The sequence below is a fragment of the Labeo rohita genome, chromosome 18 (genome assembly GCF_022985175.1).
Source record: "Labeo rohita strain BAU-BD-2019 chromosome 18, IGBB_LRoh.1.0, whole genome shotgun sequence".
Classification (NCBI taxonomy): domain Eukaryota; kingdom Metazoa; phylum Chordata; class Actinopteri; order Cypriniformes; family Cyprinidae; genus Labeo; species Labeo rohita.
Genome location: NC_066886.1, coordinates 26,406,402 through 26,432,240, shown reverse-complemented (window position 1 = coordinate 26,432,240; position 25,839 = coordinate 26,406,402). Strand labels below are relative to the sequence as shown.

At 35.4% G+C, this 25,839-nt stretch overlaps 1 protein-coding gene across 3 annotated transcripts in view; it reads right to left on the bottom strand.

Moving 5' to 3' along the window:
• Positions 1 to 25,839, bottom strand: part of LOC127180589 (latent-transforming growth factor beta-binding protein 4) — a 117,165-nt gene that overhangs the window by 38,344 nt on the left and 52,982 nt on the right. For 2 of the 3 annotated variants that reach the window (XM_051134725.1, XM_051134728.1), the window contains exons 7-12: positions 19,626 to 19,900; positions 16,908 to 17,010; positions 11,092 to 11,160; positions 5,969 to 6,091; positions 2,755 to 2,919; positions 1 to 444 (exon numbers count right to left, since the gene is read on the bottom strand). In XM_051134725.1, coding sequence (XP_050990682.1) covers positions 1 to 444; positions 2,755 to 2,919; positions 5,969 to 6,091; positions 11,092 to 11,160; positions 16,908 to 17,010; positions 19,626 to 19,900 — 1,179 coding nt within the window. The remainder of the gene's footprint in view (positions 445 to 2,754; positions 2,920 to 5,968; positions 6,092 to 11,091; positions 11,161 to 16,907; positions 17,011 to 19,625; positions 19,901 to 25,839) is intronic. The other variant, XM_051134726.1, reaches the window with a different exon arrangement.

Genomic DNA, 25,839 nt, shown 5'->3' with positions numbered 1-25,839 from the left:
GCGTATTCACTCTGGCCGGCTGGCTGGCCGCGGTGGCCGCATTCCCGGGACGGACGCTGGAAGGCTGCTGAGGTCTGGTGTTTGTGGTTTGAGAGCCGCCGCTTGTTGACAAGCTTGGTTTTGGTTGAGTTATAATGATAACCGAACCGGTCTGTGACCCTGTGTCGGGTTGCTGTGGTCTTGTAGGAGTCTGCTGAACCCGGATGGTCTGTGTGTTGGTCGGTGAATATGGTGCTTGTTGGATTCGGGTTGGCTGTGAGATTGTTGAGTGTGTCCTGGAGCTATTAGGTTGGGATACTATGTCTTGGGTGGATGTGCGACCATTTTCGGAGATCAAGGGCGGCCCACCGGTGTCAAGCATCTCGGCTAGTCTCTGGTTAAACTTGACAGCCGAAGCCGAATAATGGTAACCCGGTCCAGCAGGACAGATCTCTTTGAAGGCAGCTGTGGACACAAAGTTAGAGGCTGAAAACCTGTAAAACTCCAATGGAGACTAATTTTTGGTGGCTTGATCAAGCCAGAAACTTTCAGGTCAACTGGGACAACAATAGGGGTGTAACGATACATGTATTCGTACCGAACCGTCACGGTACGGGCATCTCGGTTCGGTGCATGAGGCCGACAAATACAGGCAATTCACCCTCAATCCAGAAGGGGGCGCCCGCAGTAATGTAACTTTGTTTGATAACCGCCGGCAGAAGAACAGCGAACGCCAGGAGTTGCACTTAAAAACAAAGACCACTACACTGTAAAAAATAAAAAACACAATTTGTTGAGTCAGCTTAAAATAATTTGTTACCTTGCTGCCTTAAAATTTTAAGTTCAGTCAACTAAAATAAGTTTAGTCAACTTGAAATGTTAAGTTGTACTAAGTAACAACTTAGATCTTTGTGTTTGCTAAACTTAACAAATGGGTAAGTAACGCAGCTGCCTTAAAATTTTAAGTTGAATCAACTCAAATATCTAAGTTGTCACTTAGTATAACTTAACATTTCAAGCTGAATAAACATTTTTTTTAGTTGACTGAAATTAAAATTTTAAGGCAGCCAGGTAACAAATTATTTTAAGTTGACTCAACAAATTGTTTTTTACAGTGGAGACAGTAACCATGTGCTGATTCGGAACGCGTCTTTCACTGACATAGGATTATAACGTTACTTTAAGGCTTGCGCACTCAAATGTCTGCGAAATCTTGTATCCTACCTCTCTCATTTGGCACAAATACAATATTCCATAATATTTCCATATTTGTGATGCATCCAAATGCTAAACTACTATTTATTATGTAAATTATAGAGTCTGTACTTCAGTCGCATTCTAACGGTGACACAGTGAGGCGGGCACGCTGATGTTTGGTTCACTGAGTTTTATTTTGATAAAGTACCAACTGCGTTGTCAATTTAGCAGTGCTAGAAGCATGGAACTTATATGTTTTGTGTCTGTGTGTGCCGGCGCGATTACTTCAACTTTCCTCATACCAGCAAAATCAACTTAAACAAAAAACAAATATAATGTCGCTTTCTGCCATTTGAGTTTCGTTTCTGTCAAAAAACTGATCTGAAACTCAGTAAATATAGGCTATTTTACTTGTCGCACAGTTTTTTTACCTTGTCTATCAGTTAACTAAATTAAATATATTTCAGGTATTTATTCCTTGTATGTATATATGTACTGCGGAACTTATAGCCTTTACATAACATTAATAGTTGGAAAAAAAAATCATTTGTACTACTGTCTGTTTAAAATAAATGAAAAGAAACGTAGCATAGTAGATTTGTTTTTTTTCTGTTGTACCAAAATCGTATCGCAACGTGACTCTCGAACCGAGGTATGTACAGAACCGTGACATCTGTGTACCGCTACACCCCTAGACAACAGTAAAGTTTCAACTTGTGTTATTTAAACAAAGACAGACAAACTGCACCTACCCAGGCTCATACATGCCTACATTTATGCAAAACTCAAAAAAGTACCTATTCGTGTGAATCGCGGCAGTTTCCAGTTGAAATTAACACTAGAAGCAGTAAACCTCAAACTTTTATTCCTTTTTACACAAAGCATGACTTACAGGGCAGAGTTTCAATTAAGAAAGCTTAATTTTGCACAAATCATTGCAGAGAATCATGTTATGATCTCAAAACAGTTTTAACCTGCTGCAAGGTTTGAAAACTGATACTTCTGAATGTTAGCATCACATATCCAGCTTCATATCTATGGGTTTTCTAACACAGTAGGATTGCCCAATAGCTCACCCGATTCGGCATTGCACTTGTGAGGTGAGGAGCTTTGGCACGAATACTGTGAAACTGCTTTGACAAAATAGCTCAAACCCGCATATACAAGGAAGTTATATGGAAGTTAAAAAAAAAATGTAAATCCAACCATGTAAAAGTTCAGTTGAGTCACATATTTGGTTTCTTATTTGAGCCAGAAACGTTGAGGGTCAACCAGGACAACGCTAGAACCTCAGCTTGTGGTATTTAAATGAAGACAGACAAATTACACAGTAAATTCCAATTCCTTTGATATTCCTCCAGACATTTTCTGAGAAATATTGCTGGTGGTGTGGGTGGGACGGGGTCCTTGAGGAACAGTTGGACTCTTTGTGCAAAAACCAAATCATGTTGATTCAATATTCTGTTCTAACACACTCTAATGTTCTCAGTGCTGTCATCCATCCTTCTTTCTACTCTTTTCCTGAACTTCTGCATTAAAGATGTTTATTCCAGTGTAGTTGTTTGAAAGGTCTCTTACCTGAGCCGAAGTACGGGCATAACTCACACTTCTTCCCCCAGGCTTTGCCCACACGACTGCAGCAGCAGATCTGTTTGGTAATGTTTCTTAGGATGGGCAGAGAACAGGAGCCTTGGCTCAGGATACGGAAACACTGGTTCTTCTCTTCCGAGATCACCTTATGCGCTATGATGGGAAAATAACACAGGATAACATTACGTAGGGATACAGGTAGGGATATGAATCTTAACATGCAACAGATCATACATGCAAATACAAATGCATTCATTTGTAAACATAAAAGCATTTTCATACTGCACCTTGAAGTGCTTTAAAAAGTCTAAGGGATAGTTCACAAAAAAATTAAAATTCTGTCATCATTTATTCTGCCTCATGTCATTTGAAACCTTTATGACCTTCTTTCTTCTGTGGAAAAAAGCAGGAGTTTAGAGGAATGATCATGCTGCTCTTTACAATACAATGCATGCTAATTCATACAATAAAAGCATACAGTGACCATAAAGGTATCGATAAAATTAGTTTACATAATCAGGGTATCTTCCGTTCATTCGTTTTTTAATTTAGTATTAAACATTTTATTCCCGCCCACATGCAGAGATTGAAAATTCAAGTTGTTTATTCATTTTCTAGCCCTGAACATAAAAATGGAAAATCAAGCATAATTCGCTTTTTTTGTTTCTTCTGAAAAATTGAAAAACGAAAAAAGGAACCATTTTCTTATTTTTCTGTTTTTAATATTAAATTAAAAAACGAATAAACAGAAGATACCCTGATTTACATATCTCATACTCTAAATTTTACTTTTAAATTTAACCTTTACTTTAGTGTACTTATGACTACGTTAGCACACTTATTACAGAGAAGTACACTTCAGCATACTTTAAAGTCCTTATTACAGAAACAATACATTTTCAAAAGAAAAAACTTAAGTGTGAACAAAATGTAATGTTTACAATTAAATGAAAATGATATTAAATTGAATTTTGTGTGTGTAAACAGTATATTTTAACTTTTAATATAATTTTAATTCAATTGTAAATTACACTGCATTTCTAAAAATATATTTAAAAATGATATAATGCAAGATTTGTTCTCTTAATATATTTTATTTTTAAATAGGCCAAATTTCAATTAAAAAAAAAAAAAAACTTTTTTCATGTGTAGCTGAGCTTAAGAGATCTTTTTTGACTAATTTAAAAATATAAAAAATAACGATTATCAAAAGATAATAATTTATAATGTACTGTACAGTAAAACATCTACACTTTTTGAAAGTGTGTCATTAACCTTTCTTAAGTGGCCTTTATTAATATTATATTTTCTGGAAATACCATTTTTGTTTTTTAAATATAAGATTTCAAGTACACTACAAGTGCACATTCAATATAATTAAGCACATTTCTTTTTCCACAAGTGTCATTTTAGCTTTGTTTAAATAACAGATCAAAATTTAAGACATTGTTCACTGAAATAATGCTTTTAAACAAATAAGCAAATATTTTTTTAAGCACATAAATAAAAAATGTTTAGAAGGGAAGATTTTTAGTGGAATTTTTTTTTCCAATTTTGGAGTTGTTGTATAGCTTAGAATATAGTGCACACATTTTAATGCCAGGAGACTGGCAGTGTGAACCAATGTATGTAAAAGAGCAGCTTAAACATTCTGCAAAACTCTTCCTTTTGTGTTCCACAGAAAAAACACACAGGTTTGGAACAATGTATGTATATTTTCGTGAACTATTCCTTAAAGTTGATTGCATTTGTTATGGGCGTTGCTTACATAAACTTAAAACACAACCCTAAATGAAAAAATATTTCTGCTACTCATTACACATTGACATCATTCTTAACACTTTTGACACTTTGATTGGTTTAGCAGCACAAACAAAGTTTAAAGTAGAGCCAGGCATACAATAATCAGCCACAGAGCCATTGGAAATGACATACAGATCAGCCCAAATCACTGCAAGAATATGCACATAATCACACATATATAAGACCAGACACAGCAGACATACGTACACTTACCTGACTGACACACATGAACATGCTCAGAGTCACATGAAGGCTTGACAAGATTCAGACAAGAAGAAAATCTGATTAAAATAGAGTCACAGAATTTCCCAGATGCAAAAACTCAGGCAGAAAGAGGCAGCACCCAATCGACGAGGAAAACACCAGAAAACACTGAATAGGCCTTGATGTAAGGATGCATATGCAGTCAGGTCAAAAGGCAAAGTATAGCTCCACCCAACAGGCATCTCTCAAGCAGAGCGCAGTAATGCCTGCTGGAATAGACAGAAGCACAGCACCACACAGCCAAAACCTTCACTCATTTGTGTTTACTTTGTAGTGTGGATTTGAAACTCACACTTTGGTAGAATATCAAAGGTACTGTATTGGCCTGAATTGAAGGAAAAGCTCACCCAAAAATGAAAATTGCTAAAAATGTCCCCACCCTAAGACCATCCAAGATGTAGATGAGTTTGCTTCTTCATCAGATTTAGAGAAATGTATCATTACATCACTTACTCACCAGTTGGGTTCTCTGCAGTGAATGGGTGCCGTAAAAATGAGAGTCTAAACAGCTGATAAAAACATCACAATAATCCACAAGACCTTAAGTGAAGCCAAAAACTGCATGTTTGTAAGAAACAAATCCATCATGACACTTCCTCCACTAAAAAAGTCCATCTCCTGTTGTGGTTTCACATCAAAATCCACCAACATATCCACCAAAGCAATATTTTGGAATATGAACTTGTATTTTAACCAGAAACAATGGTTTGAAGTTTAAAAAAACTTAATGATGGATTTGTCTTAACAAAGCAGCGTTTGGCTTCTCAAGATGTTAATGGATGGACTGGAGTGGTGTGGATAACTTGTGGATCATTGTGATGTTTTTATCAGCTGTTTGGACTCTCATTTTGAGGGCACCCATTAACTGCAGAGGATCCATTGGTGACCAAGTAATGCAGTACTACATTTTTCCAAATCTGTTCTGATGAAGAAACCCTATCTACATCTTGGTTAGTCTGAGGATGCGTAATTTTTTGGCAAATTTTCATTTTTCGGAGAACTATTCCTTTATGTTTCTTCCTGTAATTTTGTGTATGACTGAAGGCTGTAGCAGTGCGGTTTAGCTGTCCTGCCATATTCCTGCCGCCAATCTCCTCTCAGGTGACGCCGATGTCTCCGACGACCCTGTACTTACAGATGCAGATCCCATGAGAGGCGTCCAATAAGTAGCCTTCTTTGCAGACACAACTGTAGCTCCCTCGGGTGTTAACACAGTTCCCGTTTTCACAGAAACCCGGCTGCAAACACTCGTTAATATCTACACCAGAGGAGGGAAACATGGCTGTCATAACCTGACGTGTTGGTTGTCCATGTTGGTGTGTGAAAACCCTTGTGAAAAAGAAATGTGCTCGTAGTGTACTTCAGATCTTAAAAGTACATTTTTAAAAAACTGAACTTGTACAATTAATGAAATAAAGGCCACTTAAGTGTGCTTGAACAGCGACACTTTCATGACTGCACATAATGTCAAATTACAACTTTAAAGTACATTTGCAATCATTATATTTGAATCTTTTTGACCTGCTTTAAAGAAGTACACTTATTCTGATGTGTTTACTAATATACTAAAGCACACGTAAAGTACTTGATTATAATTTGGATTGCAGTCTGTTACTTGATATTCCATTAAAATTAATATATTGTAAATTTACTAAATTGCAAATGTCTAATTACAAATATATTAATGACATTTAAGTGTACTTTAGTTGGCCAGAAATGTTTGTCAGTACATTCAGCTGTAACTTTAACTATATTACATAGATAATACACTTTAAAAACAATTTGTTGAATCAACTTAAAATAATTTGTTACCTGGTTAACTTAAAATTTTAAGTTCAGTCAACTCAGAAAAGTTTAGTCATCTTGAAATGTTAATTGACAACTTAGATATTTGAGTTTATTCAACCTAAAATTTTAAGGCACACTGTAAAAAACAAAAAACACAATTTGTTGAGTCAGCTTAAAATATTTTGTTACCCTACTGCCTTAAAATTTTAAGTTCAGTCAACTCAAATAAGTTTAGTCAACTTGAAATGTTAAGTTGTACTAAGTGACAACTTAGATATTTGTGTTTGTTAAATTTAAAAGCTGGGTAAGTAACCCAGCTGCCTTAAAATGTTAAGTTAAATCAACTCAAATATGTAAGTTGTCACTTAGTACAACTTAACAATTCAAGCTGAATAATTTTTTTTTTGAGTTGACTCAAACTTAACATTTCAAGTTGACTAAACCTATTTGATTTGACTTAACTTAAAATTTTAAGGCAGCGGGGTACAAATTATTACAATAAAAAATATTTTTTGTTGTTGTTTTTAACAAAGTAGAAGTAATTATGAAATTGCACATAAAGATACAGAAGTCCTAATTAAGTGGGTCAAAAAAACACTGTTAAGTTCAACTAATTCCTCTTATTTTAATCTAAACTACAGTGCATTTTCATTTAACTGTAAATAGTATACAATAAAGAGTCCAAAAACATTACATTAATTTTGCTCTGAAGCAAAATTAAAATTATTAAAGTATATTCTTTACATAAGTGCTTTTTTTAAACGTATGCTGAAGTGCATTTCTTTTTCACAAGGGGATGTTTGTCAGTCCATGCTAGTCATTGACCACCTGCTCTTATTTTATCAGTATGTGGTTGATGCAGGGATAAATGAGCTGTGTTTTGAGTGAAGAAGCACCTAATGTCCAGAAGAACAGGTGGACTGGACAGGCCACATTTTGGTAGGTTGCTGACATGTGAAAATGCAGTTTACTTTCAACAAAAAGTTGAACTTTTTCAGTATGTTTTTATAGTAAAATGATTAAGAAAGGTCTGATTCCTCATTATACACTTTTAAAAATAAAGCTTGCAAAAGGATCCTCAATTAGCATTTTAGTGAACCGTTTTTTTAAAGAATATTTAATTAATCTAAAGAACTTTTTTTTTTCCACAACTTTTAGTAGTTCTCCGTGAAACCATGAATTCTAATAGAGGACTTAAAACAAAAACAAGGATACTTTGTATTGTGGTGTACTGTACATTGTTATTACCTCAAATGTAGCAAATACAGGAACCATTAATGTTACATAATGACAGAATGAATCTGCGGTTTGAAGAAACAGGAGAGGAAATGTAGCAGAGCAGAAACGAGAGAGAAAGACATGTAACAAATCTGGAGTTGTCATTATTTGACCCTGTAACCACCTCCAGCTCTGTCTTGATAAATTGATTTTACAGTGTGTTTATCAAACCATCTGCTCTGCCGTTACGGTCAGGATAAAGATTAGAAAACAATGCTGTAGATTCTCCTCCGGGGAAGGTGGTCTCTGGATTTCATACATATTGACAAAATGTGAAAGATTCATTCTCTCATAATTACTGCCATGTGAGAACATTTGGATTTAACAGCTATGCAAGTGAAATGTTTCTTCCTTCCTTTTTTTTCTCCTTAAAATTAAGCTGAACATGCTTCTCAGTTTGTATTTCAAAAGAAAACCCAAAAAATACAGTGGGTACGGAAAGTATTCAGACCCCCTTAAATTTTTCACTCTTTGTTATATTGCAGCCATTTGCTAAAATCATTTAAGTTCATTTTTTTTCCTCAATAATGTACACACAGCACCCCATATTGACAGAAAAACACAGAATTGTTGACATTTTTGCAGATTTATTAAAAAAGAAAAACTGAAGTATCACATGGTCCTAAGTATTCAGACCCTTTGCTGTGACACTCATATATTTAACTCAGGTGCTGTCCATTTCTTCTGATCATCCTTGAGATGGTTCTACACCTTCATTTGAGTCCAGCTGTGTTTCATTATACTGATTGGACTTGATTAGGAAAGCCACACACCTGTCTATATAAGACCTTACAGCTCACAGCGCATGTCAGAGCAAATGAGAATCATGAGGTAAAAGGAACCGCCTGAAGAGCTCAGAGACAGAATTGTGGCAAGGCACAGATCTGGCCAAGGTTACAAAAAAATTTCTGCTGCACTTAAGGTTCCTAAGAGCACAGTGGTCTCCATAATCCTTAAATGGAAGACGTCTGGGATGACCAGAACCCTTCCTAGAGCTGGCCGTCTGGCCAAACTGAGCTATCGGGGGAGAGGAGCCTTGGTGATAGAGGTAAAGAAGGACCCAAAGATCACTGTGGCTGAGCTCCAGAGATGCAGTCGGGAGATGGGAGAAAGTTGTAGAAAGTCAACCATCACTGCAGCCCTCCACCAGTCGGGGCTTTATGGCAGAGTGGCCCGACGGAAGCCTCTCCTCAGTGCAAGACACATGGAAGCCTGCATGGAGTTTGCTAAAAAACACCTGAAGGACTCCAAGATGGTGAGAAATAAGATTCTCCGGTCTGATGAGACCAAGATAGAACTTTTTGGCCTTAATTCTAAGCGGTATGTGTGGAGAAAAACAGGCACTGCTCATCACCTGTCCAATACAGTCCCAACAGTGAAGCATGGTGGTGGCGGCATTGTGCTGTGGGGGTGTTTTTCAGCTGCAGGGACAGAACGACTGGTTGCAATCGAGGGAAAGATGAATGCGGCCAAGTACAGGGATATCCTGGACGAAAACCGTCTCCAGAGTGCTCAGGACCTCAGACTGGGCCGAAGGTTTACCTTCCAACAAGACAATGACCCTAAGCACACAGCTAAAATAATGAAGGAGTGGCTTCACAACAACTCTGTGACTGTTCTTGAATGGCCCAGCCAGAGCCCTGACTTAAACCCAATTGAGCATCTCTGGAGAGACCTAAAAATGGCTGTCCACCAACGTTTACCATCCAACCTGACAGAACTGGAGAGGATCTGCAAGGAGGAATGGCAGAGGATCCCCAAATCCAGGTGTGAAAAACTTGTTGCATCTTTCCCAAAAAGAATCATGGCTGTATTAGATCAAAAGGGTGCTTCTACTAAATACTGAGCAAAGGGTCTGAATACTTAGGACCATGTGATATTTCAGTTTTTCTTTTTTAATAAATCTGCAAAAATGTCAACAATTCTGAAAAATGAACTTCAATGATTTTAGCAAATGGCTACAATATAACAAAGAGTGAAAAATTTAAGGGGGTCTGAATACTTTCCGTACCCACTGTACATGATATGTCAAAGTGATTCAAATAAACATATGATAAATATATTATTAAATATAACATTACAATGAAGTTACATATATATTATAATTTTATATATATATATATATATTATTTTATTATAATTATATATATATATATATATATATATATATATATATATGTACAGGGGTTGGACAGTGAAACTGAAACACCTGGGTTTAGACCACAATTAGTATGCCGTTTGGCCTCCTTTTGCAGCCAATACAGCATTATTTCATCTTGGGAATGACAAATACAAGTCCTGCACAGTAGCCAGAAGGATTTTGAGCCATTCCTTTCGCAGAACAGTGGCCAGGTCACTATGTGATGTTGGTGTATGAAAACATTTCCTGACTCGCTCCTCCAAAACACCCCAAAGTGGCTCAATAATATTCAGATGTTCAGTGACTGTGCAGGCCATGGGAGATGTTTAACTTTACTTTCATGTTCATCAAATCACTCTTGTCACCAGTCTTGCTGTGTGTATTGGTGCATTATCATCCTAATACACGGCACCACCTTCAGGGTACAATGTTTGAGCTATTGGGTGCACATAGTCAACCTTCACACTCTGCTCTTATTGGTGGAATGTGCGATCAGTAAAGACTGGCCACCAGGCTGCATAAATATAGCCATGAAACCTCCAACACTATATTGGCCAGTGTTTCAGTTTCATTGTCCAACCCCTGTATATATATATATATATATATATATATAACTTTTATAACTTTTATAGTCTCGTCTCACATTTTGTCTCACATTTCACTCAGAAATATGGCACAATATAGAAATAAAATGGTTTAAATGCATTGTAAATGCAGACTTAAGTCCTTTTCTCAGTGTGGATTGTGCTTTGTTAGCCACTTTGGGTAAAACGATCAATTAAATGTCTACTTATCAATTCAGCTCCACAACAATAAAGGAGCATTAACTACACACTGAGTGAGTCTGAGAAGAGCATCTGCTTCAGTTTTAGTATTTACACAAAACTAGACGTGTACAGCAACCATTAAACCATTTTTAGTGACTAATGAATTTGTCTGACCTCTGGATGAAGAGGAAGGAAGAATGTAGTGTTTGTTTGCATGTTCCTAAAATGTGTTTTGGTGAAGGCTAGGATCAGTCTAGCACAGAAGGACAGGTCGAGAACTCTTACCCACACACTGCGTCCCGTTGACCCTCTCGAAGCCTTTCGGGCAGCTTCCCTGTCCATTAACAGTGTTTCCTGTTGAGATAAGAGCAAACTGATCTCTAGCAGGATGTATGAACACATCTGTCAAACTGCAGCTAGTTTAATGTGTGCAAAAGGAAAATCATACTGAGGCAGAGGAAAAGCATGCAAACAAGTGATTCATCAGCAAGACTGGAGGCTGAAACAAACACAATAACACAAAACATCCTGAAAAAGTATTCCATTATGCAACATTCTGGCTTATGTAGCTTATGGATATGCATATACAAATACAGTGCACAGCATAAACGTAACAAATTCAGCAATTACTCTATAGTTAGAAGACATGTTGTAGTGTTCTTTAGGGATGTTCCAGCAATTCTGCTTGATCAATTACCAAAGAACCATGTCAAAATTATTCAGGAAAATAAGATTTTCTTATCAAAGTGATAAAATGCTGTGTTGAAAAAAAGAGTATGCCCTACTGAATAAAAAAAAAACAAAAAAAAAAAACACAAATCTGGTATAAGGTCAAGGCAATTATTCATGTTGAACCAAAACTTTTAAAGAGAAGTTATTTAAGTAATTTAAGCAATTAAAGTAATTAAAAGTGGTATATATCCCACTGAACCATTCTCAGACTTAATGCTGACAACAGTGGAAACGCTTGGGAAAGAGCTATTTGGAGATTTATTGGTAAATCTTTAAAATAGGGAACACATTCACTATTAACTTTTTCCTGAACACATTCCTTATTTGCTGCTTATTAATAGTTAGTAAGTTAGTTGTTAAGTTAAAAAAAAAAATTTTTAGTTTTTCTCCATATAGTGGACTGATATGGTGCCCTGAGTTTGAACTTCCAAAATGCAGCTTAAATGCGGTTTCAAACAATGCCAAATGCGGTTGTGAACAATCCCAGCTGAGGAAGAAGGGTCTTATCTAGTGAAACTAATGAAAACTAATTGAAGAATAACACAATTTATATACTTTTTAATGTCAAATGCTCGTCTTGTCTTCCTCTTCTCGACCTCTGTTTTTTTCCGGTTCATGACAGTTAGGTTATGCTGAAAAACTCCCATCTCATGTTCTCCCTCAACTTCAAAATCATCTTATATCACTGTTTTACCTTTTTTGTTAAGGGTTTTTGATCATCTTTGCATGTTCACTTTGCAAAGACTGGGTTGGAACTTCTGCAGTGATGTAGGATGATTTTGAAATGATTTTTGAAGTTGAAGGAGAAAAATACGATTGGAGTTTTTCGACATACCCTAACTGTCTTGAGCCAGAATACACAGAGTAATCAAGACAAGACGAGCGTTGAGATTATAAAGTATTTAAATTGTATTTTTTTTCATTAAAATAACAATCATTTCGCTAGATAAGACCCTTCTTCCTCAGCTGGGATTGTTATCATTTGAAGCCGCATTTAAACTGCATTTTAGAAGTTCAAACTCGGGGCACCATATCAGTCCATTATATGGACAAAAATCCTGAAATGTTTTCCTCAAAAAACATAATTTCTTTATGATTGAAGAAAGAAAGACAAGAATATCTTGGATGACAAGGGGGTGGGTACATTATCTGTAAATTTTTGTTCTGGAAGTGGACTTCTCCTTTTGTTTTTTTCAGTTTTTACAGTTTTTTGTTGTTAAATTCAAGTCATTTTTCACAGTGTATAGAGTGAGATTAAGGGATCTAAAATATGATCATGCAGAATAAGGCTTTAATATGTGCCTGTAATAGGCATTCTAATAAGCAACTAGTTAATAGTGATTAATAGTGTTACCAATTTATTTTTTAGCACAAAAGAGGACAATGGTACAAGAGGAACACCAGATCATTGTTTTAAGTATGAAAATATAGCAAAAGTAACAGAAACTCACAATGGACTTGTGAAATAATCAGGCCTTCACCTTAAGTTTTCATTTAGTGATTTTTGCTAGAAAAAGAGCAGGAGAAATACCAAGCAAGAATCTCAGAGCCAGCAAAAATTATGAAATGAGGAACTGTTTATCTCACAGAGTAAGACGCAGCCTGCAGAAGTGACATGCATGGTTGTTGTCCAGACTGGAACTACCTACTTTAGCCAAAGCACAGTAAACTCATTTATTTTCCAAGGCCCGTATTTACAAAATGTAGACTTCTGGGAATCCATGCTCTGCTCTCATTAGACAAAGTCAATCATTTTGTACCTAACAAAATATTCTGGTGTTGCTAGAGGAGGAGTACAGTGAGAAGTGCCTGGTTCCCACAGTGAAGTTTGGTGGTAGTAAAGCTCTTCTATAGGGATGTATGAGTGCTGAAAGTGTGAGGGAGTTGTGCTTCATCAACGCTGTCATGATGTAATACAAAAACTTGAAACAGAAGGTGCTACCTCCCCTCATTCACTGCAACATGACAATGACGGTATACATTCTGTCAAGGTGAAATCCTTCAGTGGACATGTATTTCACTCAATCTTGAGCAGCTGTGGGAGATTCTGGAACTCTCCCCATTAAAGATCAGGACATTTAAGGAGGGCATCCTTCAGGATTTAAACAGGACAGATTTTGTCATTAACTTGTACACTCAGTGTCTAGTGGGGTCAGAGCAGTATACTTAAAATTATGGAGGACATACTAAGTACTAGAATATTATACATTTGCTGAATTAAATCTAGAGTGTATTCATTTCTGCAATCCTTCATTTAAAACAAATTCAGCTAAATTACTTTACAGATACTAACAGCACATATTTCTGTTTTTCTTAAGTATATGTTTAATAAATTACAACTTTGACATCTTTCCATGAATTATATTAGTAACAGTTAAGAAAATACATCTTTTATATTTATTCAGAGGGAGTGTGCTCATTTATTCTGTACACTGTATGTACTGTATATGACTTAACATACACCGCTTTATGGTCCTCCATTAAATACAGAGTGATTTGAGGATACTTAATAACATGTTACTTGCAATTAAATGAGAATATAGTTATAGTTTTAGAGTGTTTTTTGTCCCAAGTAAGTAGGACTTCAGTACATCATTATATGTATTTTCATAATTACTTCTATTGTCTTTGAAATATGGTTAAAGTTACTGCTGAATGTACTGACAAGCATTTATGATACACTAAAATATACTTTAATGTCATTACAATTGAAACTTGTGTGCTGTGTATTCAAATATATTTGAAATTACACATTTGTAATGATAAAGTTGCAATTTAGAAAATGTATTAACTTTAAATATAATATCAAATAACACTACAGCTAAAATTATAATCAAGCACATGTGCTTTAGTATGTTAGTCAACACATCAAAATAAGTGTACCTCTTTAAAACATAATTTGACATTATTGCAAAAAGTGCACAAGTCTGCTTAATGAAAGTGTCTCTTCGAGCCAGTTTTATTTCATTAATATTAGATTATCTGCAAGTAAAGACATACTTTCATAATTTGAAGTAAATTACAAATGCTCATTCAATAAAATTAAGCACACTTGTTTTCTACGGTGGCCGAGAGAGCTCAACGCGCTGCAACTTAAGAAAACACATGCAAACAGAAAAAAACGACAACAAATTAAGAAAACATCTTCATCAGTTTGACAACACAGCAGCTGTGAATTCTCACAACACAACCAAACACAGAAACGCGCTGCAAATAGCACGGACCACAACGGAAATGTTTCAGGGGGACCTCAAAAAGTGACGAACCCAGCTGGGACCTGAATTTTGACCAGATTTTAACCATTAATGAAGCATTGCAGTTTTTTTTCGTGAACTTTGAACGTTATATTTATTTGCATATATTTATTTATTTATATATTTATTTGCAATTAAGTTAATAACGTTTCACAGTTAAGTGTGTAATTTGTCAGATTAGTCTAGTAATATCCAAAAGACCAATGAATCGTATGATCGGGATGTTAAAATAAACCAAAAACTCCTTTTAGTTCACCGACAACACCTCTCTGACCAAAAGCCACTGAACAAATAATCAGGTCCAGATATTGAACATTTATTTTTCTGTTGCCCTTATGCTATTTCATTTTGCAGCGCGTTTGTGTGTTTGCAGTGTGTTTTTGTGTTTGGTTGTGTTGTGAGAATTTGCAGCGCGTTTCCGTATTTGTGTTTGCATTGCAAGGATTTGCAGCGCCTGTGTTGTCAAACTGATGAAGATTTTTTTCTTAATTTGTTGTTGTTGTTGTTTTCTTAAGTTGCAGCGCGTTGAGCTCTCTCGGCCACCGTAGTTTTCACAGGGGAAAGGATATTCTTTTTTTTTTTTTTTTCTTTGTTTCTTTCACAACAAGGTTCAGGCATACTTTCCAGAGGGCTTCACAGAAAGGAAAAATAACTATTTGTCCCTGTGAGGTTAAATATTTGTGGCTCTAGGGAGCCAGAGAATCCCAAAGCATGTAACAGATGGCTCTATTGTTCTAGTCGTTAGTCAGCATTGAGTAAAATGATTATATAACTACGTGCTTAACATTATCAACCACTCAAGGTCGCCAAGCAGTTATGAAAATATATCCTTACCAAATGTTTCTCTGCACAAAGAACAAAGTTAATCAGAAACACTGCAGTAGTCATAAGGTTTTTACTAAAACTAAAAACATGAAACACATTTTCTTGATTTGAAATAAATCTAATAACGCTTTACTTTAGGGACCAATTATCACTATTAACTATTTGCTTATTAGAATGTTTATTACTAGCATATTGGCTGTTTATTACAATTTGTAAAGGAAGTATTAATGCCTTATTCGGCATGACCTTAATCCTACCTCACACCTAAACTTAGCAACTACCTTACTAACTACTAATAGTTAGCAATTAAGAGTTTACTGAGGCAAAAGTCATAATTAATAGTAAGATAACAGTGAGACTCGGTCCCCAAACTAAAGTGTGACCATAAATGTTAACTAAAATAAAATAGTATAGAAAATAATATAGAAATCGATTTTCTTTTAGCTACTAAATACTAATACATGGAAATCAATAAAAACTATATATACATTCAATTTAAATGACAAAAACACTTTCACTAAGATTAAATGTCATATAATTATTAATTACTTTTTTAGCCAAGCTGATGGTTTGATAATTGTGTGTATATATATTTTTATTTTCATTTCTGTTCCATGAATTGTCATGCATTTTTGTAATTACGTGAAAGTATAGATAAAAAATATACATACTCATATTGCTATGCATACTGTAGACTCCCATTGTGACAACTTACCCCATGTAGTGTTACAATATGCCCTATTATTGCCCTATTATCCATATTGCATGTTTTGATCTGCATTAATAGATCAAAAATAATCATGGATTATGTCATTTTCTGCCATTATATTTCATAAATAATAGTGGTGCTGAAGTCAGTTTCTATTATAGTCAATAAAGCAAAGGTTGCAGTATTCATCAAGTGGACGAGGAATGTAAATACACTGTAATGTTTAGCCAGATGGCTGAAGGAGGGCTGATGGCGGGCTGATGGCGGCACCTTGACTGTTGCAATAATAATATAGTAGCAGGACTTAAATGTGCCGTCTGCCAAAGAACTCTCAAAGCTATATTTATCTCCTGAGGTCATGCAGCAACTGCTGTATTTTTTGTTTTACAAGATAGATGTGTTTTTCCAGCTGAACTGATATCAGTGAATGCGTGTGTCAAAGTTTATGAGTTGAGATGGAACAAACCTGTGTTTTCTTGCCTCTTTGTGCTTCAAGTACAAACTGTGCTGCTATAATCGCTCAGATGATTTATAGTTGTTAACCTCCAGGCCTGTCTGACAGTACTGACACTGACTCTTACCTAAGATCACAGGGCAGAGCGTGCATTCGTTGATACCCCAGGCCTTCCCAACACCCCTGCAGCACATCTCCTGACTTCTTAGACCAGGTAACGGAGAACTGCACTGTGGGATGGAGCAGAAAATAACAATCCTTCACTTATGCATTCAGTTGGACATGGAGTGATGCGACATAATAAAACCTCAGGCCTGGCAATCTGACCTAGAAAATGAAAACGCTGGTTATTTCTATAATCCACTTTAGACATTCTATTACTGTAAGTAACTTTAAAACTACATGTCACTTTGGCTCCTGCATCAGCAGCACCACACACACACACGTTGTGATAGTATCATGAAGGTGAAGACTGACACGGAAGAGAAGAAATCGTAAAAAAAAGACGTTATTTTTGTTTTCTTTGTGCACAACAAGTATTCTCATAGCTATAGGAAATTACAGTTGAACCACTGATGTCACATGGATTATTTTACGTTTCTGGGCCTTGAACATGTCAGTTGCGTTGCTGTCTGTGCAGGGTTAGACACCTCTCGGATTTCATCAAAAATATCTTAATTTGTGTTCTGAAGATAAATGAATGTCTTGGAATGACATGAGGGTGAGAAATAATGAAAGAATTTTCATTTTTGGGTGAACTATCGCTTTAACCAGCAGAATGTCCAAAATGTTTTTGTTAGTTTTTTTGTTTGTCCAAAATATTTTGAAGAATGTAGGTAACCAAAAAGTTGATGGTAGCCATTGACTTCCATAGTATAAAAAATACAATGAGTACTGTCAACTGTTTGCTTATTGACTTTCTTTAAAATTTTTTAGAATAGGTAACACATTTTTTTTTCCCTGAACAAACTCCCAATTTGCTGCTTATTGATAGTTAGTGCGGTTAGTTGTTAAAGGGTTACTCAACCTCAAAATGAAAGGTTTGTCATTAATCACTTACCCCCATGTCATTCCAAACCCCTAAAAGCTTTGTTCGTCTTTGAAACTCAAGATATTTTGGATAAAAAACCGTGAGGTTTGTGATTGTCCCATTGACTCCATTGACTGTCAAGGCACAGAAAAGTATGAAAGACGTCGTCAAAATAGTTCATCTGCCATCCGTGGTTCAAGCATAATTTAACGTCGCTACGAGAATACTTTTTGTATGCAAAGAAAACAAAAATAACAAATTTATTCAACAATTCGTCTCGTCCGCATCACCGTAGCGCCATTATGGAGAGTATCCGCTGGACGCAAACATAGTACACTGTTCTGCATCAGCCACACCACACGGATACGTTTTCTACGTTTATTTACTATTTGATTCATACAAAAACAGCATATCTGTGTGATGCAACTGACAGAGAACAATGTGACTAACATACACTGTTTGCGCCCAGCGGACACTCTTCAAAATGGCACTACGGTGACGCGGAGGAGACGAATTGTTGAATAAAGTCGTTATTTTTGTTTTCTTTCCTTACAAAAAGTATTCTCGTAGCTTTGTAAAATTGTGGTTAAACCACGGATGGCAGATGGACTATTTTGACAATGTCTTTCATACTTTTCTGGGCCTTGACAGTGTTATTTACTTGGCAGTCAAAACCTCCTGGTTTTTATCCAAAATATCTTAAGTTGTGTTCCAAAGACGAACAAAGCTTTTACGGGTTTGGAACGACATGGGGTTAAGCGATCAATGACACAATTTTCATTTTGGATGGAGTAACCCTTTAAGTTAAGGTATGGGGTAGGATTTAGGAATCTAAAATATGCTCACACAGAGTAAGACATTAATATGTGTTTTATAAATACTAATAAACAGTCAATATGCTAGTAATATGCATGCTAATAACCAGCTAGTTAATACCTAGAATTGGTCCTTAAAATAAATTGTTACATTTGATATTACATTTAAGTTAATATATTTTAAACGTTCTAAACTGCAAATTTATCATGACATATACATTTAAATGCATGACATACATGTTAAAAATACATTAAACTATATTTTAGTTTATTATAAATGTTTGTCAACACATTTACCAATATCTAAACATATTCTGAGACAATAGAAGCAAGAATGGAATTACATATAAACATGTACTAAAGTCCCACTTAAGTGGGTCAGAAACACTTTTAACTTAAATTTTAATGTAACTGTAAATAACAAGCAATTAAATGTCTGAAGACATCACATTTAGTTTGCACTTAAGTATATTGTTTTAAAATATAGATTAAGTACTCCATTTAAAAGCATGCTAAGTGTAGTTTTTTTTTACAAGGAATGTAGTACCTTTATGCTCCTTTTCGATCATATATGAAGCTTGATAGTCTCTGGTCTCCATCCACTTTTGTTGTACGGAAAAGAGCAGCCTTATCATTATTTTAGATTACTACTTTTATGTTCCATAGAAAAAAAGTAATGCATGTTTCCAGCAAAATACAGCTGAACAAATTATGAATTTTCATTTTTTTGTAAAACAAATCTTTTTAACCTCAAATTGCTCTAGGGGAATTGTACTTTGAATAAACAATCTTGGATAAACACATTTCAACAGGCTAATACAGTGGGTAGTGACGGAAGATTTGAAGTTCAGCATAATCACATGACAGAGCCACAATAAACAAGTCATTCTCAATTTATCCAGCATAGTCCAGACAAGTCTGAGTCCTGTTCCAACTAGAAGCAAACCAGATGCTATGTTGATGAATGAATGACATGAGAAATTACAACAAAAAAGCTAACCTGTCCATTGCGGACTTCTCTAAAGCAGTATTTGAAACCCGACGTCTCGGTGTAGACGGAATCCCCACGTATGGTCTGGGCTTGTATCCGCGGCAGCGGCGCCTCGGCTCTCTCTCCAGGCAGCTGGCGAGGACGGGACCCCGAAAGCCCCGCCGACCAGGTCACGGTTTCCGAATGCGCATGGACGGTGGGACCGTAACCCACCTTCAGCACCTGGTGGATCTTCACACTGGCCTCTGGAGGATGCTGGACTCGTACCTTCACCATGGGGGACACTGATGGATAAAGAGACTGGATAAGACACAGAACCACACTGAACAAGTCAGGAGAGACTCCTAAACTTTGGGCATATTTGATCCTGTTGAATCGCGAAGATAAAACACACTTGGTCCCACTTTATATCAGTTGGCTTTAACCACTACGTACTATGTAAAAGTAAGTACAGTGTAGTAATTTTGTTTATATTGTATTGCATAACACTTTTATTGAGCGGCTACTAAGATGGGATATGGGTAACGATCCCGGCTGAGAAAGAAGGGTCTTATCTAGCGTAACGATCGGCTATTTTAATAAAAATAATACAATTTATATACTTTTTAATGCCAAATGCTCGCCTTGACTTGCTCTTCCCGAACTCTGTGTATTCTGGTTCAAGACAGTTAGGGTATGTCGAAAAACTCCTATCTCATGCTCTCCCTCAACTTCAAAAATCATTTCAGAATCATCCTACATCGCCGACCGAGGCTTTGCAAAGTGAGCATGCAAAGAAGATCAAACACCCTTAACAAAAAAGGTAAAACAGCGATATAGGGCGATTTTGAGGTTGAGGGAGAAAATACGATTGGAGTTTTTCGACATACCCTAACTGTCTTGAGCCAGAATACACAGAGTTCAGGGAGAGCAAGACAAGACGAGCGTTTTACTTTAAAAAGTATATAAATTGTATTATTTTTTTATGAAAATAACCGATCGTTTCACTAGATAAGACCATCTTCCTCGGCTGGGATCGTTTACAACCGCATTTGGGATCGTTTGAAGCCGCATTTAAACTGCCTTTTGGAAGCTCAAAATCGGGGCAGCATATCAGTCCATTATATGAAGAAAAATGCTGAAATGTTTTCCTCAAAAAACATAATTTCTTTACGACTGAAGAAAGAAAGACATGAACATCTTGGATGACAAGGGGGTGAGTACATTATATGTGAATCTTTGTTTTGGAAGTGGACTTCTCCTTTAAGGCCACCTATTATAACGTGGGACCACACACTCAAACTAGTTTAATTTATAAACTAACAATGTCCAACAAGTGTTTAGACATACATAGACATACACTGTTTTTCCTGAACATAATGAAAATTCCCACTACAGTGTCTTTTCCATCATGCCAAATGTAATTTGATGTTAAATTATTTAAATGACGTATTGTGTTTATTAGCAGGATGTTTTTATGGAGATGAAAATGACAATGAAATAATTTTGGAATAAAATTGCAGACTCCATTTTCTTGCTAAAGCTCATGTAATAACTAGTATTTTGAGCATCCTAAATATAGACAATTAAATGGCATTTTCACACTTTTTGGCCTTAATTGGCCTTAATTGATGCTTATTGAATATGAAGAGTTCAGATGCAAAACCAGCTAAAAGCCATCTCGGTCAAAAATGAGATAATGATACTGAGTGAATGCTCTCGACACATATTATACGTCCATCAAATACTTTTTCTTCAAACTCGCTAAAATACCAGCCTCAGCCCAAACAGAAGTACCAATACTTACATAGAAACCTATAAATCTGAGCCTGATAAAAATGCATTTTTTAAATAAAGACGTCAGATGGATTTATCTGGTTTTGCATCTGAACTCTTAATATATATATATAATTACATTATTTTGTTACTTTTTATGGAAAGTGATGCGTTACGTTACTTTTGCGTTACTTTCTAAATCTGGGAAGGGCATGCTTGCTTGTTTTAATATAAAAAGTTTTATTTTTGGCAAATGTAAAAGCCCTTTCACACCAAAAGGAAAAGGAAAATAAAATAGTAAATAGTAAAATAGTCAATTTAGGTCTGTACAGTAGAATGCAGAAGACAGCGGCAAGGTCAGCAGCAAAGACAGTGGTTAAAAAAACATACATAAAAGATATTTGTATTATTTAACATATTTAATTATTTTGCAGGTTTGCATCATATTCTGAGTTGCATTTAACTGTTTTTATTAATTTTAAGGAAAACTTTACTTTACTTTACCAGTAATTTGAAAAAAGTAATCTGATTACGTAATTCGCATTACTTGTTATGCGATACCCCCAACACTGTATGTGTATATATATATATATATATATATGTATTTTTTCCCCTCACATAACATCTCATATTTTGTTTAAACAACCCTTAAGTGTCTGTAAGAAGACTAACTTTTGATAAAATGTAATTAGTACATATTATTATTACTATTATTATTATTATTATTATTATTATTTTTAGTTATAATAAAAAATACTGGATTATGTTTTGAAAAATAAAATACTGTTTTAGCCTTTATACTTTAAAATTTTATTTTAATTCAATGTGTTACTTGCCATTTCTTTGTAGTTATTTGTGAAATTTACTGATAATTTCTAAATGAAAATTGTTTATACACCATTTTTATTTTAAGTATAGTAAAACCACTGTGATAGAAATGATGCCAATGAAATTATGTATTTTATGTCAAAAATACATACATGCATATATTATATATATAAACAATACATACTGAAATGGATAATAAATATTCTTTGCTTCTCATAATTTTTAAAATGTAATAATTTATGTTTTCATGGTGGATTTTCACATTATAAAATTAAAGTCTGGGTCTGAGGCAAAAGTAACGCAATACACTCCATACATGATGTTTGTTTGTTTCTTTATAATATATTCCTAACTCATTTCATTCATTCATTCATTCCTATTCAGCTGCAGTACATCCACACATGAAGGGCATTTGAAAAGCAAATATAAATGAATTAAAAAATGATGGCATGGAAGAACGTTTCAAGACAGTTTTAATCCCATACATACCCATAAACATCGTTTTTATGATCATTGCTAAAATCCAGACCTCTTCGGCATCACAGGTCATGTTCTGACACTTTGTACTGAACCTAGTCCTGGAAATTACACTAAATCACACTCAAACATTTGGACAGAGCAAAATAAAACCTTACATCGTTTTAATGAGCTTACTGTTCCTCACATAAACACACTGATGCTCCAGAAATAACAAAGTGAGAATAAGAAAGTCATAGAGAGCATCTAAGTTAGGATCTCTGCAAACAGAAGACTCATTCTCCTGAAGCATGCTGTAGCTGTGAGTCACCATTACCTCCTGCCTTTCACAGATTAAACTTGGCAAAATGCTTGTCCAATTTTCCTCTGAGAAATACCCCTCCTCGCCAAACAAGCGCTAAATACAATGCCGATGCTTTCCAGTCCTCTGTGTTTTATAAAGATGATCTGGGGTCTAAAGACAATATGAAACGGGCTCTGCGATAATAAAGGCCTAGAAGAGACAGGCACAACATGAGCCTTATTTGTTTGGACGAACATCCCTGCAGCCCCATCTGGGAACATCAGGTTCAATTTGGGATTCAGATTGTTACACAACAGTGCAGACAGTGTTTAGCGCTCATAACCCCAATCCAAGTCACTGCTTGCACAATAAAAGTGTTTTTAGTCCTCTCTGGAAAAGATGTAGGGTTTCACTGGCACACTGCAGTGAAAATCAGACACGTAGCACAGCATAAAAATAGTAGAGTAGTATTACCACAGATACTAGTAGTATTAAGTAACTAACTTTAATTTTTACAAAACACTGATGTTGTCTTGTTCTCTGAAAAAGAGAGAACAATTAAGAATTAAGTAAGTTTACGCTTAAAACAAGAAAAAATATCTGCCAATGGGGTCAGAAAAATAAACTCATTTAAGAGAGAAAACGAGATGATTATTTTTACCATATTGGCAAATTTATCTAGTTTTAAGCACGCACTTAAAATAAAATTGTCTGACAACAAGACTCAACACCTTAAGTCATTTTGCTTTTCAAGTAAATGCATCTTGATTTAAGAATGTTTAGATAAAACAAAAAGAGTAAGAAAATCATTTTATGCATCGTCTAAGTTATCAGATGAGTTTCAGATGTTGTTAGCATAAGTTTTTTGTTGTAAGCACTAAGATTTTTAGATTTTTTGGAAAACACATCCCAAAATGTTCATTTATTGTATGTATTTTCTACAGGTCTTAAAAAGGTCTTAATTCATGCGATCACACGTTAAGGCCTAAAAAGGTCTTAAAGGGGTCACCGGATGCCCATTTTCCATAAGTTGATATGAGTCTTAATGAAAAGTCTATAATATACTTTGGTTTTAAAATGCTCAATGGTTGTGTAAAACAACACCCTTTTCACCTTGTTAAAAAACTAATGGATAAAAATAATAATAATAATTTAAAAAATATATTTTTTTGTATCCTTTGTATTTTTGTTTTCCAAAACAATGATCTATATTTTCCTTAAATTAAGATTTTACTACAGATGCAAATTGAACTTATGTAGTGCTTTTTTTTTTTTTTTTGAGACAAAATTAACTTTTATTTTTAGTTTGTGCTTAAAACAAGAAGTATCTGTCAGTGAGGTATGAAGTGTTTTCCTTTCAATCAAATTTCAAATTGCTATTTTGCTTATTGCTATTTTTTTTTAGAAGGAAGACGCACTATGCACTGTTTATTCATCAACAGCATTGTGATTTTTAAGAATCGATTTTGGTTCATTAAAATAAGAATCTATAAAAAAATTTAGAAATCGTTTTTTTGTTTGTTTGTTTGTTTACCCAGCCCTAGCATATTTTGTTGTTTTTAAACACTGCGCTGTCGTCCTGTAGGTTCATGATTAAAAATGAAAATGTGAACAAAAATAAAAGCAATGACGGACAATGTTAAAGTCTAGCGCAACTTCTGATATATATATATATATATATATATATATATATTTGCAGTACAGTGAAGGTCTATGAGACAAATACACTGCACTGGAATAATCCTTAAAATGAAAAGTCCATTGTAACTAACTAACTAACATGAATCTTGTGTGATAACATCACTTTCTAACCCTGTCCGTGCTAAGCTATGTCATTTGGAACATTCCTTCAAAACTTAATGCTAAGAGAGCATTAAGGACACATTTTGGACACATCAAAAGTCAGACTTGCCAAACTGTCAACTATTAGACCAACACATTGGGTCTCTCTACACTGCAGGAATTTTAACTAAATGCACACTGTCTTTCCTAATCATGCCTCAAGTCTTGGTGAGATTTTGGTTTTGGTCTTGTTTTATCAGCTTTGCGTGCCTGTGGTTCTGGAGGGATACAGCGGTAGCCTTCATCTGTGTGTCTCCCTGCCAAATAAATGAGCTCACCTGACACTCCCCCATGAAATGACAGACGGAAACACATTTATCATTACGGCCTGATTAAATAACCCAAACTCAAAAAATAAACACACCGCGTTATATCAGCAGAGCCTGCGGCATGTCACTGAGCGACAGCTGTCAGATTGAGATTATAAGGTTAAATGTCAGAGTTCAAAGTAGTTTATCATATGCTTACTTTTCAGACATTCAGGGATTAGTTTAGCATTTTCTTTTTTTTTTTAATTGGGACATTTTACGTTTTTCTATGCTAAGTTAAAAGAGTTTCTGTTATGTTGTTTTTTTTGGGGTGTGACCATCATAGTGACGAGTGGAGTATGAGCTTGGTTTAAGAGCAGATATTTGTAAAACATGTTTTTTTTTTCTATGGTGCTTATGATTGGCACAGGTTGATTTCTGACATTTGACGTGTCCTTATCCCACGCCCCCCCCCACCTCTTTTTCCTGTCACTCTCCATTACCTATGTCTAACAAAGAGGCCAAAACATATATATTAAAATGCCATCAGGTCCTAGTAAAGCCCAGAGCACCTTTCAGAGTAAAAACTGGACATGGTGGTTTCCTTGATGTCATTCTGCCTCAACAAACCCACACATCAGACACACGATCTACTCAAGCACCACGCTCACATATTCCAGGTGTAACTGACATCTGCATGATGCATCAGGCGCATTTCTGCCTTAATTCCTCACAGGACTCTGAAAATGAAAAGGCTGATGCTGCCATTTATGGATCGCATCCAAATTGA